The sequence below is a fragment of the Pipistrellus kuhlii genome, unplaced genomic scaffold, assembly GCF_014108245.1.
Source record: "Pipistrellus kuhlii isolate mPipKuh1 unplaced genomic scaffold, mPipKuh1.p scaffold_m20_p_11, whole genome shotgun sequence".
Lineage (NCBI taxonomy): Eukaryota > Metazoa > Chordata > Mammalia > Chiroptera > Vespertilionidae > Pipistrellus > Pipistrellus kuhlii.
Window position 1 is genome coordinate 11,166,244 of NW_023425416.1, and position 20,795 is coordinate 11,187,038.

The following is a 20,795-nucleotide window of genomic DNA, read 5'->3' on the forward strand; positions in this document are numbered from 1 at the left end:
TAAGAGGGCAGGGAGAGTTTATGGCAGGCCTCTCAGAAGGAGGGCAGCGCCTGGGCAGGAGATGCTGGCCAGGGAAGGTGATCCATGAGGCGCTTCATCCTCCCTCCGGGCCTGCTGCATTCACAGGGCCCGCCTGGGAGGCCCCAGCCCCTCCGAGACCGGGAAGCCAGACTTTCCGACAGGGTGGTGGTCGCTGGCTCAGGGACCCACGGCCCCAGCTGGACCCTCTTGCCTTCTCTCTCCACCGAAGCGGGGAGCTTGAGCCCTCAGGTATGTTCCTATCAGAAAGCAAAGGGCGAGGCCTCGGGTCACAGTACTGAGAGGAAGGAAAATGAAGGTGGGCGGGTAGCAATAAGGACAGGAAACCGAAAGGAGAGGGGAGGAAACCGCAAAGTGAAAGAGATTTCTGAGATCAGACGGAGGAAGGTGGCTTTATCTGAGGGGCCAGTTCTGATCAGTTAGTGGAGGACAGCGATGAGGGTGTGAGGCGTTGAGCCTGGGTTCAGACTCGGAGCAAAGCGTGCTGTGATTTAGTAGCTACCTCCGCCTGGCTAATGGCCCAAGAATGAGGTGGGGCTCGCAAGCCGGGGAATTGATAACAACCCACAGGGCAGGCTTTTCCCTCAACCACAGAGACCTTTGGGTATTTCTTCATTCATTCTCACTCATCCAGTCATTAAACAAACACACTTGACCTTCAACTATGAGCCACACAAATATTTGAAGAAGGAATGTTGTTCTTTGGCCCCAACTCTCATTTTTCTAAAATAATAACTAATAATAATAATGGTCTGAAAAGTTACAACAAAGGTTTTTTGTAGTGGTCTTGAGAGGTTTTCTAGCCATGTAATGTCAGACTAAGACTCAATTCCTTTGATTAAGACTCAATATTCTCGTCTGTAAAATGGGAGGGATCATCTGGATATCCCCTATTCGTCCCTATACCGGTAGTTCTCGCAGTCTGGCATCTACGATAATAATCACTAAAACGCAGGTAACGGCCAGGCTCTGCGCCAAGTGCTCTCTGTATAATAACACACTTACACTTCATGCCCCTCTCTGAGGAGGCACCATCACTACTCCCACTTTGCAGGTGGGAGAGCAAGGCACTGGGGATGGAACAGCTTCCCTCCCTGGGCAGTGCTCCGCCTCCGTGGCTGGAGGAGGGCTGGGGCAGGCGCCTCTTCCCAGATCACCCTTTCGATGAGCAGTTCAGCCTGCATGTCAGACAAGCAAGGAGTCAATGATTAAAAAGACAGGAGAGCAAAGCAGACGTGGTCCTCGCCTGGAAGGAAAGCAATGTGTACAGGCGGCCATTTCAAACCAGGTTTGAGAGGAGCCATAGAGATAGCCGGCAATCAGGACAGACTTCCCTGCGATTCCATTTGCAGGGCAGTGGTAGCAGGGGTAGGAGAGCAGGATGGGTAGGCACTTGGCACACAGCAGGCTCTGGGAGGAGAGGGAGGAGAAGGATGGGGAGAGAGGGGAGGGGAGGAGGGGGAGCTCTGCAGAGGAGGCAGGAGCTGGTGGTGGGAGGTAAAGTAACAGCGAGGTGGCCACTCCCAGGCCAAGCACGGCTATGGGGAGGAGTTGGGCTTTGTCCAGTGTTTGCTCCAGTCTGTCCATCTGCCTGTCTGCTCTAGTGCATCTGCCAGCCCCCGTACAGGCCATCCTCTGCCCGCCTCAGGCCAGCCCGTATTAGGCTGATCTCATCTGAGGAGGAGCAGCTGCCGTTGGGGTCTGTCCGATGGCTGTCCTCTTCACGCCTCCTTCTGAGCCCAACTCCGTGTGTACACACAGGCCCAGCAACTCTGACCCAATGGGAAGTTGAGAGTCTACAGAGCCAAGGGGTGCTTCCTGGGGTGGGGGACGCTTGAGGCCATAGTTTGCCAACATGCTGGGCTGGGCAGCTCCTCCTCAGATGAGCCCACCCCTGTCTGACCCAGCACAGTTCTCACTGGGCAGCGGCCAGCCTGTGTGAGGGCTACAGGCCCCTGTGAGCAAGAGGTGGAACGTCCATCAGATAGGCCTGGGCTCCTGGCCCCCTGGAGCCAGACATGGGGCCAGCCCCCCCCACCTGCTGATGGTGTGAGGCGAGCATTAGAAGAAGGGGGAATGGATGCTGGACAGGTGGCCACCACCCCTGGCTCCAACCACCCCGGTTACTAAGGTGATGAGTAGCAATGCCTACTGGCATTCTACTTGTATGAGTCACTTTCTCCTGGGCATGCCACTTAATCTCTCTGCGCCCAGTTTCTTCCAGGGTAAAGGCCAGTTAATAAGATAATCTGCCTCACAAGATCGTTGGGAAGATTAAATGAGAGGACAGGCTAACAACAATAATACTTAGTAGGATCATTATCATGTTTATTAGTAAGATTCTGTCTCCTCCCGAGATCTCTGGACCCCACAGCTCCCCAAGGAAGATTTCTCTCAGTGCCTCCCCCGGACCTGGCCTTAGTTAGTCCCAGCAGCCACCACCCAGCAGTCTCTGCGGGAAGGAATAAACCCACCCCCGGGTCTGAAGTGCGCTTCCTCATGCTCCACCTGCTGGGGAGATTCAGAGGGGCCGCCAGCTGGCCTGCTGGGTCAGGGGGAGGCTCCAGGCAGCCCCTCCCTGGTCCAATCAGTCCTCTCATAGCCAACTTTCAGCAATGAGGCAGGAACTGAAGATGCTCTCAGCCTCAGGTCATCCCATCCCCCAACACTAGGGGGAAGGGGCTGCATGATGGACCACACAGCCTCCCCTTCCTCCCGCTGCTCTGGCAGAGCCTGGAGAAGCCCGTTCCCCTCTGGGCACACTTTTCTCTCATCCTGGAGGGGTTTCTGCCTCCTTGGGAGGGCGGGGGAGGGCAGAGGGCACAAGACCAAGGGGCAAAGCAAGGGGCCTGCTTGCTTAGCGGACAGGAGTGCCTCCTCAGTACCGTATTCTTTGGGTGCACCCTCTTATTTAGCCTTCACTGCATTAAAGATCATGGTGGCCGTGTACAGATGAGGAAACTGAGCCTGAGAGAGGATTGTGTGCAAAGCCCTGCTCTTAACTGCCATGTTACACAGATGCAGTTTTCACACCAGAAGCAGCCTCTGCAAACCCAAATGTGCAAATATGGCCCAAGCTGCCCCTCCCTGGGGGTCTCTAGGGGCTGGCACTGAGCAAAGCACCCTCAGGTGATAATCTGGTCAGTGAACTGGGAGGACAGTCCCCCTGAAAACCCACATGAGGACAGAGCAGGAAGCTGAGCCCTGCAGAGCAGGGGGCTGGCGGAGCCTCTCCCTAAGTGAGAAGGGGCAGAAGATCAGGGACTCTAACCCAGGGGTGGGAGACATGAGGGCTAGCTAAGGTCCCGGAAATCATTTGGTCTGGCTCGGCCAAGGCATTGGGGTGAGTTCATTAAATGTTTGATCAAGTATAGCAGGCTAATTTTTAAGTTGATTATTTTGTACTAGAGGCCCAGTGCACAAAATTGATGCACAGTGGAGAGGGGTGTCCCTCATTCCAGCCTGCACCCTCTCTAATCTGGGACCCTTTGGGGGATGTCTGACTGCCCATTTAGGCCCAATCCCACAATCCAGAACTGCTGGATCCCAACTGCTCTCCTGCCTGCTTTCCTAATTGCCACTAACTGCTTCCGCCTGCCAGCCTGATCACCCCCTAACCACTCCTCTGCCAGCCTTAATAATGCCTAACTGCTCCCCTGCCAGCCTGTTTGCCCCTAACTGCCCTCCCTACAGGCCTGGTCACCCATAACTGTCCTCCCCTGCAGGCCTAGTCCCCCCCAACTGCTCTCCCCTACAGGCCTGGGTCTCTCCCAACTGCCCTTCCCTGCAGGCCTGGTTGCCCCCAACTTCCCTCCTCTACCAGCCTGATTGCCCCCAACTGCCCTCCCCTGCTGGCCATCTTGTGGTGGTCATCTTGTGTCCACATGGGGGCAGGATCTATGACCACATGGGGGCAGCCATCTTGTGCATTGGAGTGATGGTCAATCTTAATATTACTCTTTTATTAAAATGGGTAGGGGCCATCTAGTTTGCCCTGAAAGATGTCCCAGATCAGGGTGGGGGTTCACTTGGGGTGTGGGGCAGCCTGGGCGAGGGGCCTGTGGTGGTTTGCAGGCCAGCCATGCCTCTGGCAACCCACACAGAGGCCCTGGTATCTGGGGTTTATTTATCTTCTACTTTGTAGCCTGGAGCAGAACCAAGCCTTCTACTTGCTCTGTGGCAGCAGCCATTTCTGTTAGGGTTTATGTATCTTCTATAATTGAAACTTTGTAGCCTTAAGCAGAGGCCTGGACCAGCAGGGTGTGCAGAAAGTTTGGCTTCCTCCATCACCAGGGCAACCCTAGCCCAGGGGTCCTCAAACTTTTTAAAGTGGGGGCCAGATCAGGGTCCCTCAGAGAGCTGGAGGGCCGGACTATATGAACTACTAATTCCTACTGTAAGACCTCGGCTGCGCTCACTGCCCAAAAAACCTGGCGGGCTGGATCAGACTCCTCTGAGGGCCGCATGTGGCCCGAGGGCCGTAGTTTGAAGATGCCTGCGGGCCTAGCCTCTTGCTCTTTTCAGCTCAGGGGCTGCCACATTTCTGTTTGGATCTCTGTATCTACTATCATTGAAACTCTGTAGCCTTGAGTGAAGGCCTAGGCTGGCAAGGGCAGGTGGAAAGCTTGGCTTCCTCCATTGCTGAGGAAACACAAGCCTCCCTCCTGCTCTCTGTGGCCATAGCTATTTTGGTTGGGTTTATTTGCTTATTTGCTCCTGATTGGCTGGTGGGTATATCAGAATGATGGTTAATTTGCATATTGCTCTTTTATTTTTAGGATGGCCCTTGAATAGTGTTATAAATACCCTGATGGCCCTGGCAGAAAAAGGTTCCCCACCGTTGCTCTAACCCCACCTCTGCTGCAGCCCAGCCTACCAAACCCAGGCAACTGACACCCAGCAAAGGGAGCAGAAGGGTTCAATCCCACCTCGGGCTAAGGGGAACCACACTGTCATGCCCACACTGTCCACGCTGCTTTCCTGGGCAGTGGCAATGGCAGAGGTGACTTTCATGGCTGAGACCAGGGGCCCACGAAGCTCTCCTCCCTGTGCCTTCCCAGGTTGCTCTCGGGCCTGGCCTGGAGGAGTGGAACGAGTAGCTGAGAATGCGGCCCCCAGGTCCATCTCTGTCTGGGTTTGTCTCTGAGATCCTTTCTCCCTCTGACTCCTCCCAGCTGTGAGACCTGACGTCTCTGTGCCTCAGTTTCCCCAGACCCCTCACTGAGCTGCTGTAGGATTAACTTAGTGAAAATAAGGCCGGCCTGTTGTCTCTGTCTGAGGAGTATTTCAGGAATTTTAATAAACGAGGCATACGGCCTGCAGCCTCGAGTCTGACACGCTTGCTGTGAACACAGGAGTTCACATGAAGGACCCTTCAGTGGAGGAGGCACCTCTGGTTACTTGTTTACCCCACACAGGCCTGAGCCCGAAGGTGGGAAACTCAGGGCAAGAGAAAACTGGGTCCAAGCAGGCCACACCCATGCCTGGTTCTAGGCCCTGACACGTGTGTGTGTGTGTGTGTGTGTGTGTGTGTGTCACACAGGGCTGTCACTCAGTTTCTCAGTGTCTCTCCGTCTTCTTTGCTCTGTTCCCATCTGTCAACCTCTGTCTCAGTCTGTCCTCCCGGGTACCTCTCCTTCACACCCTGTCGCTCCCTCTGCGGTTCCCACCCCCACTCCCAGGCATGCGGGCCTCCCTCGCCATGACTCCCTGCTCGCACACCCACATCAGAAAGATGCCAGGGGAAACAGAGTGTCCTGCCCTTGGTGACATTTAATCCACAGCACTTCCAGGGAAGAGGAGGAAATGGCCCGAGCTGAAACATCCCAAGGAGGCGCGTGAGATTCTAAGGGCTGAGCAGGTCCCCTGGGCGGAGCTCAGCTTCGGAGAAAATGGGGGCCTGGGAGGAGGAAGCTGCCATTAGGATAGGGGCAGCAGTCTGCTTTTCCTCATGATTTTCCTTTTCCAGCAGGAAGCCACTCTCCTCTCTCTAATGACAATCGCTGCACGTGTACTATGGGCCTGGGTGCCCCTTTCCATCCAGGGGATTCCCGGAGGCCTCGGTTGAGCTGAAAGGCCCCTTTGTGCAGAGGTCTCCGGAATCAGTAGGAAGCCCAGGTTCCGGCTCCCACAGGACCATTAAGAACTGTCACCAGCGACCAGGCACAGAGAGCTGCCCTGGTGGCATTTTGGCTGCACAGAAACCACAAACACAAACATCCGCTGGGAGCCGGCCATGGAGGTGCACCAGCAGGAAGCAGCAGGTGGCGGGGCTGCCAGCAGGGAGGAGCCGGGCGGAGGCCAGCTGGCCAGCAAAGCCCATCCGGACAGGTGGCCTCCCTGCCCCACGCCCCTTTCCTGCCAGGCGAATAGCATCACCCTCATTGCACAGAAGAGGGAGCCAAGGCCCCAGGACACACAACTAGGAAGTGGCAGCTCAGGTCTGCCAGTTCACAAAGCCCACTCTCTCCCCAAGGTCATTGGCCTTTCACTGCCTGATTCTCTCAGGACCGAAACCTCCAGAGCGCCCACTGCTCAGCCCTGGCATTTGCATCTGCTGGCCGACTGGTCTGCAGCAGGAGGCAGTGTGTGTAACGGCGGAGAAAGGGGTGCCTGCAGCCCCAGGCTTACTGATGTCCAGCTTAGCATTATCAGGAGAAAACAGCCTCCCTCCCCATTCCTATAAACCCATCCGAGGAAAAACTCTGATTGGCCTTGCTTGAGTCACATGTTCCCTCCTGATCCAATCACAAGAAAACTCAGTTTTGCTTGGCCCAGCGCCCTCGGACAGGGTCAGGGCACCATGGTGGGTGTCCCTGCATCCAGGAGCACAGGTAAGAGTTTAACCTATAGGAAGGACTTCTACGCCGAGGCCTGCAGGGCGAGGAGGAGTGTCCCAGGCTAAGAGGCGGAAGGACGGTGCTCAGACAGAGGGCCTAGCAATGCGGAGGCCCAGGCTGCTCCGGAGAGTGTCTCGCTCACAGCAGTATCCCCTGTGCCTACGGCACAGCCTGCCGTCCCACCAGTGCTCAGAGAATTCTTCGGGAATGAAATCCATAATTGGCTGTGTGGCCTTGGACACGTCACTTGCCCTCTCTGAACTTCAGCTTCCTTCTCCAGCTGGTAGCTTAATGAGCCTAGCGTTCTAAGACGATGCAAGAATCTACCCACGCACTTCCTCCGTGCTCGACTTGTGCAGAGACAAGGCCTGCCTGCCATGGGACAAAAAGGGCTTATACACTTGGCCAGACCAGTCAGAAGGGGTTCAGGGGGAGGGTCAGGATAAAGAGAGGCTCCAGGACAGTGAGGCCGACAGTGGGCTCTCCAGTCAGGGAGAAGTAGAGCAGTTCTCAACTTCCCACTCCCCACCCCTCTCCCGCTACTTCCCACCCCCTCACCCCACCTTCCTGTGATCACCCACCGAGCAGCCACCCAGCTGGAGCAGAACGTCACTCCCTGTCCCCTGGCCCAGAACACCCTAAGCTGAATAACAGGTTGTGACATCCAGCAGAAACGAGGAAGAAAGGAACTGTGTGGGGTTTGGGTGGCTGCAGAGGGACTTCTTGTCCACCCAGCCTGCAGTCCTGCCCCTGGTGCTGTGCTCCCTCCCACCCAGCAGGCCAGGCCTGGCTTCAACGCCAGAGCAGCCGCGGCCGGCTGGGCGAGCCACTGGGGACTCAGGAGCGCAGAGCCCTGCAGTGCTGAGAGGGTAGTGGGGGCTCATCCAGGGGGGACAGCAGGCCGTCCCTGTCCCTCCCCTGCCCCTGCCCTGAAGCCAGGGTCTCTGATTGGCCCGGGCATGACAGCAAGAGGCTAGCTCCCTGCCCAGGTATATGCCCTGCCCCTATCGCATCTTTCTCCCCCCCCCCCTCTCTCTCTCTCTCTCTCTCTCTCTCTCTCTCTCTCTCTCTCTCTCTCTCTCTCATTTTGTACACAGGTGATAGTTTTTCTTTATCTCTGTTCTCCTCCTTGTCCTGGTCTCTCTTCTGTTTCTGTCTGTCCATCTCCCTCTCCCCTTGTCCTTGTCTCTCTAGTCTGTCTCTGTGCATGCTCCCTGTGGAATATCCACATCTGTCCATTCACCTGTCTGTCCCTCTCCCTTCTGTCTGCCCCTGCCCTTCCCTCCTGTCCGCCCCAGTTATCCTAACTTCTCCATGCACAGGGGACCCCACAGACTGTCCTTTGAGCCTCATCCAGGTGCCTGAGCTCCTGGACTATAGAGGTCACCCCTAAGAACATTCAAGTTATACATTTTTATAGGCAGGGGGGGGGGGGGGGGGGAGACATTGGTCACTTGAGTTTCAGGAAGGTAACATGTACAAAAATCTCTGTGGGTGGTACCAGGCAACCACTCCGCTTCTCATCTAGAAGGCCCTGGAGGAGTTGTTGAGCTAGCACAGAGGGTTTTGTAGAATTCTCTAGAGGAGACGTGGATTTGCCTTTGTTGTCGCTGTTGTTTAAATATCAACGACAGATCCAGCCCACCTGCCTCAGTGCCAGGTCCCTGGCTGAGCTCATATCTTGGTCCTTGGTGGTTGGGCTTCGGACTCCATGTCTGTTGAGATAGATTCTTAGGGTGAAGAAGATTCTGGGGGGTTGGGAGACAGGAAGAGCAGGAGAAGCCAGTCGCTGCTGTCAGAGGCCCTCAGAGGCCCTAGGCTGGCTGTGGGGAGGCCCAGACCTGAAACGGTGTCTCCAGCCCAGCACCTCCAGAGCCAAAGCTGCCGAATCACTGGTAACTGTCCAGCGTCTGGGCATCAGCCTGGGGTGTGGTGGGCCCAAGGTTGACCCTCCCCTTGCCCAGGACTCTAAAGGGGAGGAAACTTGTATTTCAACTCTCCTCTCAGACAAAAATCCCTGGCGGGGGACCCTGTGAGGAAGGGGTGGCAGATACTCACATCCAGATTCCACTCTGACCCTTGCAAGCTGAGCAACCCTGAGCTGAGCTCTGGCAAGTCTTAGTTACTCCCCGAAAATGCCTCTGTGAGGGTTAAAGCAGCAGAGCAAACCACCTGCAATACACGGGCCCTGATCGCTCTTCATCTGCTCCATCAGCAAAGACCCCTGATGGTGTCCGTGGGGCTCGCTAGCTCATGTCTCTCAGCTGGATGGATGGGTGGGTGGATGGATGGGTGGGTGGATGGATGGGTGGGTGGATGGGTGGGTGGGTGGGTTGGTGAATGGACAAGAGAATGGATGGATGGATGGATGGGTGGGTAGATGGATGGGTGGGTGGGTGGATGGACAAGAAAATGAATGGATGGGGAAATAAATCAATTCTCCAGGAGATGGTGGCTGGCAGACTGCACTTTACTCTCTAACCTCTACACGTGAAAAAGCCATGATGACTATCAAATCCCAGGGAAGGAGAGGTGGAGGCAGAGTGGGAGAAAGAAAACCGCTGCTCTGTCCACGTGGCAGATGGGAAGGCGCCGATCGGAAAGCACGGTGGCCTCACTCAGAGGTCCGGTCCCTGGCCTTCAGTCCGCTCACTCAGACCCCTGGTCACCCTCGTGGGAGAGCCAAGCTCCGGTTCTGAGTTCGATTTTCTTCTCTCACAGGCTTCCGCTGAGCCCCAGCCACTCCTCCAGGGACAGGATGAGACCATCAGGTAGGACCGGGAGCCAGATTCTAGAGCCTGAGGTTGGGTCCGAGGTTGGCTTGGAATCATTTTCTGTCGGCAGTGTCTGCTGCTCTGGCCTCAGAGGTCACCTGGCTGTATCGGTGACAAGCGTTCAGGCCGGAATTCCAGGAGGAAACCAAGCCAGGGCGAGCCTGGGGATCGGACGAGGAGACTCCGCCTCCAGGCTGAAGGGCTGGGAAACCTTTGGTGCAGGGACCCCAGTGCGGCTGGGATCATGGGGAGTCCTCAGCTTGGGAAGCCCTGACCCTGACTGGAAATTAGGGACACAATATTTGCTTCAAGGAAAGCCCTTCCAGAATCCTCATACCACCGGGCTGGGCATGAAGAGAACTGTGCCTTCATGCTGTGCCTCCTTTGGACAGATAAACTGAGGCACTGGCTAGGAAATGAACACAGTCCCTGACATCCCAAAACAGCAGTGAGGGAGTTGAGTTTCAAAGCCAATTTACTAGCCTGCCTTCAAGGCCTTACTCTCTCACCAAGTGGCCACCTCCCTCAGCCTCAGTTTCCACATCTGTAAAATAGGAAAAACCAGTAGGACCCAGCACAGGGCTGCTGTGAGGATGGACTGAGAGGACGCAGGTGAAAGCTGTTGGCACGGTGCCTGGCACAGAACAAGTGCTGTGTAATGTGATCCCCGAGAGAAAATCCCACAAATAGCCACACCGTGTCCTTGAGGATGAGGATCCCACATGCCTGCGCGCCGCCCTACAGCATCCAGGAGGCGGTCTCGCTCCACCCCAAGGAGCTTGGGACCAGCGCAAGGTCACAGAGCTGAATTCAGGGCTGAGGAGAAGCGTGATGCCGACGAGGGGCGGGGGGGGGTCAGGCAAGGAGCCAGGGCTCTGGCCTGGTGGTTGGACTGGATCCGGGAGCAGCAGCAGCCACCAGTGTCCTTGGGCGGGAGGCGGATTGGAGCCTGCTTCTCACCTCATGGAAGAATGAAGAGCAGGACCGGGAGCTCAGGGTGGCCCATCCCGTGTGTGGGTTGGTCCCCAGCGATGGGAAGGGGTCAGGCAGCATGTGTCTGTGAGGCAGGGGAGGCCGCTCTGTCTGGTGTTCCTGTTGAGAGCTGTGTGGTTATCTGTGGCGGCTCCTGGGGGGAGTTGATGAAAAATGTGGGGACAAACGCCACCCCCAAGCCGCCCTGGAGGCTGCTTAACGGTGACAACAATCACATTTCTCCCAGCAAGCATGGGCTCAGGGGCAAGGGTGTCGCCATATTCACTCTGCGACTGAGGGACTCCAACTCAGAGGCCCAGCTCCGGCCGAGGCCACACAGCGATGGGCGGTGCCCGCACTGGCCAGGGCCCTCCTGGCGGCTGCGCAGGCTCACCCCCGGCTGTCTGCAGCAGCGCCGCCTCCTGCCTGCCTGTGGCGGGTTCCCAGGCCTCGCCCCTGGAGCGTCTCTCTCTGGGGCACTCCAGGAAGGTGTATTTCTCACTTTCTCTCCCGTGGCCCCACTTGGGAGAGAGGCCCGTCATCATGCAGCACCACCTCCCCTTCTTATCATCACGTGGTTCACACGGCTCTCAGTGTGGATGTGGCGTGACCTACAACGTGGGGTCTAGGGACTGGCCTAGGGACTGGTCTCATGACGTGGTCCCACTGTGTGGATCGGGCAAGGACTCGCATGCCGTCTCGCCACGTTGCTTTGCGATGCCGTCTGGTGCTGTGGACACATGTCCGTGTCTCCTTGCTCTGCAGGACTGTTTCGTTTCCTGGCCTTCATCTTTGCCCTGGTCACCTCGTTGATCTTTATCCGCAGCTATGTGAGCTTCCGCATGAAAACCATCCGTCTGCCCCGCTGGCTGGGTGAGTGCCGCTCGCGGCTGGGGCAAGGCCTGTGGACCTGGGCGAAGGGCCGAGGACCTCTCCCTCCCTCCATCCCTGGGGACCCCGGAGGCATGACAGAGTGTGGGCTTGTCTTTGGCACCCGGCCGTTGTGGGATGGGAGGTGAGAGAGGACACCCCCCAGCTTGTCCAAAGCCTGGAGCCCGTGGGGAACAAAGAAGTATCCCAAGGCCCTGGCCAAAGCATGTGCCTACAGCATCGAAGGCTAGTTTGGAAATGAGACCCGAGAAGGAGAGCAGGGAGGGGACGGGGAGAGAACTGTCTGTGCATCGAGTGGCTTCCCCTGCACTGGCTGTCCCCTCCGCCTGGGACCCTCTTCACACAGATAGCCCTGTGGCCAGCTCCCTCTCAGCCTTCAGGTCTCTGCTCAGATCTTACCTCTTCAGATGCCTTTCTGACCTCCCAGCTACAGCTGCATTTCTCGTCAATGTCATTTATTTGTTTTTCACTTGGTTGTTGTCTGTCTCCACAACAACCCATGGATACATGGGTGATGGATGGATGGGTGAATGGATGGGTGGAGGGATGGGTGATGGGTGATGATGGGTGGAGGGATGGATGAAGGGTGATGGGTGGGGGGGGGGGTGGAGGGATGGATGACGAATGGGTGATGGGTGGTCATGGTTGCTAATGGCTTTACAGTCATAGTCTCATTTAATCTGCACAAAGGCCCCCAGGGTGATCCATGTTGTGGTTTTATGTGTGGTCTGAGAAAACAGAAGCTTCCAAATTCCCCTTGTAGATGTCAGAATAGGAATGGGAACCCAAGCCTCCCAGATCCAAATCCTATCAAAGGCAGGAGGGGAAGGGCAGTGACTGACACCTCTGAATTTGTCCTCCTCTGAGACAAAGAGCCCCTGCGATGGCAGTCAAACATAGTAACAAGTAGCGGCCCAGGCCAGCCCTTAGCTCCACAGCAGCCGGAAGCCAGGCACCCTTCTTAACACAAGCTCCCCACCACGGAGTCTCAGAGGTCCCTCCCCTCATCTTCTTGCCAACACGGTTTATACCCGTCAGGATGATTTATACAGATGCATGCTGGCCGCCATGTCCCCAGCCCAGGGCACTGCTTTTATTGACGAGAGATTGGCTGGGCTGCACTGACGGCCTTGGAGGAGATGGGCCCAGGTCGGTGATGGAGGCTCAGACAGGATTCGAGACCAGGGGTGTCCTCTGGCGGAGAGAGCCCCAGCCTGAGGTGGGAGAGGAGACAGTGTTTGAAAAGAGACCCCAGAACTTAACCACTTGGGGTTTGACAAGTCAGTACCTCCAACCAAAATTATCAAGTGACTATTCTGTTAGGTCCCAGACCCTGAAGTGAGGACCCACGGCCCCCCATCCCTCCATCTCCACCCCCGCCCTCTCCACCCCCCATCACAGTTTGAACTGGGGAGACACAGAGACCTAATTACAGAATATACAAAATCAAGAGTGCATGAACCTGAGTCCTGAGAAATGCTCGCAGTGGCAGGAAATAGGCCAGTGGGAAAAGTGAACTTCAAAACCTGTTAGTGTTGCCCTAGCCAGTTTGGCTCGGTGGATAGAGTGTTAGCCTGCAGACTGAAGGGTCCCAGGTTCGATTCCAGTCCAGGGCAAGTACCTTGGTTTCAAGCTCAATCCCCAGCCCTGGTTGGGGCGTATGTGTGAGGCAACCAATCGATGTGTCTGTCTCACATCGATGTTTCTCTCTCTCTCTCTCTCTCTCTCTCTCTCTCTCTCTCTCTCTCTCTCTCTCTCTCTCCACCTCCCTTCCACCCTGTCTAAAAAAATTAATGAAAAAATGCCCTGAGGTGAGGAGTAACAACAACAAAAACACATTAGTGTCCAGCGCAGGAAGAGGTAACGTTCAGTTACTTCAGAGATCCTTACCCGGCTGCACAGACCCCACCTTGTAGATAATGCATTAATATAGAAGCACATGTGTTACTAGGATACACACTTATCTTCTAATATGTTGTGATATATTGATATACAGTTGGTTTCCTTTCTAATCCAATCTATTTTATTTCATGATTTGGTAACTTGCAGACTGTTATGGTCGGAGGCACTAAGTGCCTCAAGACCATTGGGAATGAATGTATTCATCGGCTTTCCCCAACCACCACAGGTCCAGGCACCGAAATCAGGAGGCTAAGAACTCCTTGTCTCCTGGCAAACTGGGCAGGGTCTTTCTGATGGGCGTGACGAGCCCAGCTCTAACTGGCTGAAACGTGACGAGCCCAGCTCTAACTGCCTGTGTCATGTGACTGGGGAGTCCATGGATAGCGGGCTTCAGGTGTGGCCGGACCCAGGGGCCCTCACAAAGCTGAGTCCCCGTGTCCTGCTCTGCTGGTTGCTCCTTAACCTCCTCTCTGGCAGCTTTCTCTCTCAGGCAGGCGTGATGGCTACCAGCTCTCCTGTGCTCATCCTCCCGCTGAGCTGAGACACTTCCCTCTCCCTCGGGGCCATAGCACCCCCTCCTTGCCCCTGAGAAGGGCTGTCCTGAGGAATGTAATATCAGGACCTCCCGCCTGGGTCCCAGTCAACCTCTGGAGTCTTGGAGGGACACTCCAGGGTGAACAGCCCCTGATGACCAAATGGGAAGTGTTTCTGTGGGCCCCCCCGAAGAGGAGAGTTCCCACCCCTAGGATTTCTGTGGGGGCCCTGTCTGCTAGGACTCACTGCCAGTATCAGGGAGATCTACGGTGGAACCCCTGAAACAATGGAATTCAGTGTGAATGAGACGTTAGGCAGTGACCCGGCCCTGCGCCTGGAGCAGACAGCCGGGGTAGGGGATCAGGAAAGGGAACTCTGACCTGACCAGCCACTGCTCCGCCCATCACCGAGGCCAGGGCACCACGGGTCATCAGGGCTCCTTCTCCCTCGGTCCCCAGCTCTGCTTTTCTCACCGAAGTCAGGCCTCAGACCCTCACAGCCTGCCCTCACTGGCTAGGCTCCACAGCCTGAGGTGGCCTCCACGTGGAGTCAGGGGAACCCACAGCCCACACCCAGCCAGGAGCAGGCTCCAGCTTTATACTCTGTACGCTTTATATGTTTGTGTATTTGTGTGCCTGTGTGTCTGTATGTGATTGTGTGTGTATGCTTATATGTGTGCTCATGTGTGTGTGTGTGCGTGCATGTGCGTGCTTGTGCATGCTTGTGTGTGTGAGTATGTGTGGGTATGTGGGTGTGTATGTGTGTGTGCACGTTTGTGTGTGCTTGTGTGTGAGAGAGAGAGACTGAGAGAGAGAGAGAAAGGGTATCAGTGGCAAGTGAGGAAGGACAGAGGAGATGGGACCTTTAGCTCATTTCAGCACCTGCCACGGGAGGGGTCTCCGCTCAGCCAGGCCAGCACCACTGTCAGTCCCCCTTCCCACTCCAGCCCCAGCCCGGCCTCCACCTGCAGGGAGGGCCTGAGCACTTCCTCACTAAGCAGACTCTTCTTCTCTCCAGCAGGCCCAGGCTCCGCGAAGAAGATCGGTACGTGTCTCCCAGCACCCCCTTGGCCTTAGTGAGGTGCTCAGGGCCTCTAGCCCCAGCCCTCAGGTCCCAGAAAAATCTCCTTTCCAGACCTGCCCGCCTCTCTCCTCCCACCGCCCACTGTGGCCTCCGGCCCCCTGAGCCCTGTGGCAGGGACGGCCCCTTCCAGCCATTCGGGCCGATAGGAATGGCTGAGCTGTCCCCCGAAGGCGGAGGCTGTGCTTATTGTCACCATGGCAATGACCACAAGCTTGGCTCACGGTCCCTGCAGGGGCCCCTGAAGGGGGTGTCATTATCTGTTGGGGTAGAAGTGTCAGTTGTCGAGAGCAGTGGGGCAAAGTGTTCTGGGCTCCAGGAGGGCCACCCCTGCCCATGGGATGGGTGGCTCAGGGAGGAGGTGACCTTCAGCTGTGCCTTGTAGAGGCGGGAACAGCCTTTGCAGAGGCTCAGAGGCACGGAGGCTGAGGCTGCCGTGGAGACCTTGGCTGCGGAGTCAAGGACATGAGTGGAGAGAGCACTGGGAGGGCAGGGATGCTGACACCCCAAATGCTGGACACGCAGCTGTCTGAGCAGCAAGCGCCCCCCCCTCCCCCCCGAGGAAGGTTCTCAAGAGAATCTCTTCGTCACGGTGCCTCTGGCATTGCTTTACACACTGACCAGGGGCCTGCGCTGATGGAGGCACTGTGTGGGCCTGGGGCTGAGGCTGGGGCTGTGACAGGAAACCCAGAAACGAATTCTGGGTGGTCCTGCACACAGCTGCCGCCACCAACACTGGTCTGCTCCCTCCCCAGAGGTCGTGAAGATCAAGTGTGACCTCAGCAAGCCCTGCCCAGACAACTTCTTTGCGTTTAAAATCCTCAGCGGGGCGGCCAATGTCGTGGGCCCCTCCATCTGCTTCGAGGACCACATGTAAGTACCAGAGGGCTCCCGCGCTTCCTTTCCTTTATTGCATCCACCCATTCCTTCACCCGCTGACTCAGAGGCCCGCCCACACCTTCCACACACTTCCTCGTACTCCCAGTGGGTGAGCCCCAAGTCCCAACAACCCTAACAGCTTCCAGGGCTGCCGGCACCCTGCTCACTGCTCACAGCTCCACCTCATCCGGCCCCCCACACTCCCGGCTGTCCCCTTTGTAACGATGGGGAAACCGAGGGTCAGGCAGGGTCCCTGGGCGAACTGGTGGTGGAGGCAGGACTGGAACTCAGATCTGTCTGACGGCCATGCGGCTGGGCTTCCCACAAAGGGAGGGCCCTCTGAGGAGGATTCAAGATCAGGATCCAAGTGTTGACATCTGGGTCCAGGAGGTGCCAGGACTCCCAGGTGCAAGAGGAAGAGCCGGGTGGTTAAGGCCCCGGGATGGCAAGCTCACCCTCGGGAAGGAGCCCGAGGCAGGGGTTTTCGCCAGGAATCTGAACCTGCTCCACTTGCTCAGGCAAAGCAAGGGCCTCGGTGGTTCATGTACCTAAAAGGCCAGAGGCCGTGGCTTCAGGCCCAGCTGCATCCAGGAGTTCACACCACGTCATCAGGGCTCCCTCTCCCTCGGTCCCCAGCTCTGCTTTCCTCACCGAAGTCAGGCCTCAGTGTGTGGGAAGATGGGGGGTGGGGGGGTCACAGCTGATCCGCACCTGGGCCCCACCCAGCACCCCGTGGGGGCGAGAGCGTCCCACCTGAACTGCCCCGTGAGCGTCCACAGGCGCATGGCTGTGCCCGGCCTGCACTGTGGCCAGAGGCTGAAGCCTGGGAGGGAGGGCGGTCCTAGAACCACCGGCCGGAGACGGAGGCTAGTGTTCCCAAGGACACAGGAGGCAGGAGAGGGAACCTGGGTCCTTTGCTCCGAGCCCGAGTGACTCCTCGGAGAACCCAGCCCTCCGCGGGTCCGAGAGGAAACAGGGCCTGAGCCCTGCCGGGCACCTGCTGGCGCTCTGCCGGGCACCGCGTGGGCCTCTCCGAGTGCCAGCGGCAGAGCAGTGTTCACTCCGCACTGGGACCCACCTTCCTGTTCTGTTTCCTTTTCTTCTTCAGGATCATGAGTCCTGTGAAGGACAACATAGGCAGAGGCCTGAACATCGCCCTGGTGAACGGTGAGCTGCTGGTCCCCCCCTTCAGACCGTCCCACTGTGGGGGGACGTAGAGGGCCCTGGGTGCATTTATTCAATCCCTGCCACGTGCCCTGGGTCAGCCGTGGTGTCAGGCAGGCAGGGAGGCCCGCGGGCCTGTGGGAACAGAAGGTATGAAAGGCCTGGCCCTGCCGTGTGTGTGTGTGTGTGTGTGTGTGTGCGCGCGCGTGCGCCTGCCCCAGGAGACATGCTTCTCCCTGGGGTTTAAACTGACACCATGAGACCTTGAGAGACAAGGATGACAACATGAGCCCATGGTTGTGCGCACACCTTCATTCATTTATCCAGCCACGTCAACAGCCGCTGGGGCTGGTCTCAGAGCCCCGTTAGGCTGCAGAAAATGCTCCGGCCGCCACTGACCAGGCTGAAACCTGCTGGTTTTCTCTCCTCTCCAACTGGGCCCCTGCCCGAGAAGATCTCTCAAAAAGTCTCTGAAGACAGAGGTCCAGGAACCTTCTTCCCCACCTCACAAAGTCCGAAGATGAAAACAAACAACTATCAACAATACTAAAAGCTAGCACTTAGTGAGCATTCACTACGGGCTCGCTATTCCATCACCATGCTAGCATGGCATGATGCTCAGTGTCCCCATTGCCAGGTGGACAAATGGAAGCTCGGGGCGGTTAGGCGACTTGCCCCAGGTTACACAGCCAACCACGTCATCTAGGTTTTAACCCGGATCTGACTGGCTCCAGGTCTGCATCATTCAGCTGAACTGCCTCCCTAGACTAGAAATGTCTCCACCCATGTACGCAGCACCTACCGTATGCCTGCTCTGCACAAGGTCAGGGCCTCCTCCGCACAGTGAGCCAGAACAGCACAAGGACTGTCAAAGGCTGGTGCTTTGCAACCTTTAAGGGGGCAGTCACTCTGAGGAACTGTTCAGACTATATCTCCTCCCTCTGATTCCAAAAAACTCCGCAGATGCGCATGGTCTCAGTTTAACAGGGTCACATTCCGGTCCAAGAGGCCCAGGTGAAGTGCCCAGGGGCTTGGGCCGCAGTGGCTGGAAGAATCCGGGAGGAGCTGCCATGTGAGCGCCATCCCTCACCCCCACCCACACCCCACAGGACACCCTCCACTCCCTGGGCCCAGCCCCCACTCTCTTCAGGAACCCTGGGCCTGCTATTGGGTGGTAGGAGGAAGGACCCCCTATGTATGAGATTATAGCGCTGCCATCCCCTCTGCAACACCTCCATCTAGTGGCACAGAGCGAGACAGCACATCTCCAGAACACAGGGTTCTCCATAGGTCTGGACCCTTTGTAGAACCCACAACACACAATTGAGATTACTGAGCTCAGGACACCACGTTCGGTTCACCCCACTGCAAATCCCTTTCCCTCCAAGTGTCAGAGGACTCAAATTGCAGAGCTCCGACGAAGGTGGGAATAAAGACAATTGTGGTTATTTTCATGACTAGTTTGTAGCTAAATTGTATTTTGCATGCTGACTATCTACTTTAAATACATCTTATTTGGTTCCCAAAGCCCATTGTTCAGATGAAAAAGAAAAGAAAAAAGGTCAAAATGCTCAGTGGTGCATTAGGAAGTGGGAAGGCAGAACACAGACCCAGATCAGTGGAGTTCTGTTCGATCCAGGAGACCTTCCTCCATTATGTTGTACCATTCACTTCAGCTCAGAAAGTTACTTAGTCCTGCATGCTTTCTTCAGGACCTGGTTTTGTTCCATTATTATTCTACTAGAGGCCCGATGCACGAAGATTCATGCAAGAATAGGCCTTCCTTCCACCTTCACTCCAGGCCAGAGCCGCCTTCCGCCTCTCGCCTTGTGTCAGTTTGCATATTCCCTCATTATTGGCTGTGGGTGCGGCTATCTTGATCATGGAGTTATGGTCAATTTGCATATTCCATCTTCATTAGATAAGATCTTTGGGCCTTACACTAAAAAGTACTCATCTTCCAGCAAATGACGGGCAGAATGACACAGCACAGCAAATAATAGTTCTCTCTCACCCCTCAGGATCCACAGGGCAGGTGGTGAGACAGGACAGTTTCGACATGTACTCCGGAGGTAGGTGGGCGTCTCTGTTGGCAATGAGGTCACGGTGGGCTGAGCTCCTTCCTGTGGTGAAAGAGCTGTCGGGGTGCCGGGGGGCCTGGCTCTTGTTTCCACAGGAGACAGCCAGAAGGAGGCGTGGTGGGGGTTCACGCCATCCTGTGGCCTTTGAAACGTGGTGATCTCCGACAGTGTCAGCGGAAGAGCGAGATGGGGAAGGGAAAGCAGCCAGTACATGTGTTATCAAGAGACTGAACACGGCAGGCAACTGGAACTCGGAGGCCAGAGTCAAATACACGCCTCAGAGATATCCCCAGCTCCCACTCCCCCTCATTCCGTCGCACTTCCACACTCTGGCCTGGCCCAGGGTACAAAAAAGAGTATGGAGGCCAAAGAAGACCTTCTGGGAAAGACATGGTGGGACTGGAGTTGGAGGCCAGACATGTGTGCAACTGACATGCTAAGAACAAGGGATAGGGCCCAGTTTGCTCTGCTAGATAGAGGTGTTTACTTATTTATTTTTAATATATTTTATTGATGTTTACAGAGGGGAAGGGAGAGGGATAGAAAATCAGAAACGTTGATGAGAGAGAAATATCAATCATCTGCCTCCTGTACACCCCCTACTGGGGATTTGTCCGCAGTCCAGGCGCATGCCCTCGACCGGAATCAAACTTGGACCCTTCAGTCCGCAAGTCAACGCTCTATCCATGGAGCCAAACTGGTCAGGGCGAGGGTGTTTATTTTAAGGCCACAGGGGTGCTTAGTGGGTGCGGCCTCCTGGGCCCAGAAAGGAAGCTGTGAGGTGCCCACTGTCGTTCTGCAGCGTCTTCTCTCTCTGCGCAGACATGCTTCCTGAGCTTCTCTGACACGGCCACCCCCTAGGATGTCCCAGTCCTCCTGGCCCTGAGCAAAGCCAGGCCCCTGCACAAGTTGCTCCATATCCAGAGAGCCATCAGCTTCATTAGAATTTCCTTTAAATCGTGCCACTTTTTAATCTATTGTAAATACATATATCGTAAAAGGAAATTATATCATTGTTCTGAGTAGAAAGACATCACGGCTTTTTTGGCCATAAAAGTAAGCACAACAGGAACAAATCAGGGTCCTTGAGGAAGCAGGGAACTGATGCTCTCCTCGGCCCACCCCCCCAGCCCAGCCCGCCTCCGCCTGCTCTGTGTCGGATGCAGGGAGGTGAGAAAGGTGCAAATGGGACGGGGCCTGCTCCTTCATATACACAGGCGAGCTGTAGGAGCCTAAATCCTCTCTCTGACCCCAGTTATTTGCAGTCCAGTGAGTGTGCCCTCCAAAGACACCCAAATTGCTAACTCAAAAAGACATATGCACCTTAAGTTCATTGCAGCGTTATTTACAGTAGCCAACACATAGAAGCAACCCTGATGTCCATCAATAGATAAACACATAAAGAAGATGTCATTATTACCCTGAGATGTTACTCAGCCATAAAAAAGGAATGAAATCCTACCATTTGTGACAACAGGGGTGGACCTACAGGATATTAGGCTAAGTGAAATAAGTCAGAGAAGAATCCCGTACAATTTCACTTATATATGGAATCTAAAAACAAACAAAAAAACAGAAACAGACTCACAGACACAGAGAAAAGCCAGTGGTTGTCAGCGGAGGAAGGGATGGGATGACTG

General features: G+C 55.9%; 1 protein-coding gene across 3 annotated transcripts in view; it reads left to right on the plus strand.

The window, feature by feature from the left end:
• Positions 1-20,795, plus strand: part of FAM3D (FAM3 metabolism regulating signaling molecule D) — a 24,796-nt gene continuing 4,001 nt past the window's right edge. Inside the window, exons 1-7 of one of the 3 annotated variants that reach the window (XR_006741069.1) lie at positions 1-270; positions 9,600-9,649; positions 11,390-11,497; positions 14,969-14,995; positions 15,787-15,904; positions 17,019-17,077; positions 19,096-19,146. Coding sequence is in view for 2 of the 3 variants with exons in the window: in XM_045578996.1 (XP_045434952.1) it covers positions 9,637-9,649; positions 11,390-11,497; positions 14,969-14,995; positions 15,787-15,904; positions 17,019-17,077; positions 19,096-19,146 (376 nt within the window). In the remaining variant the exon portion in view is untranslated. The remainder of the gene's footprint in view (positions 271-9,599; positions 9,650-11,389; positions 11,498-14,968; positions 14,996-15,786; positions 15,905-17,018; positions 17,078-19,095; positions 19,147-20,795) is intronic. The other 2 variants (XM_045578997.1, XM_045578996.1) reach the window with 2 other exon arrangements.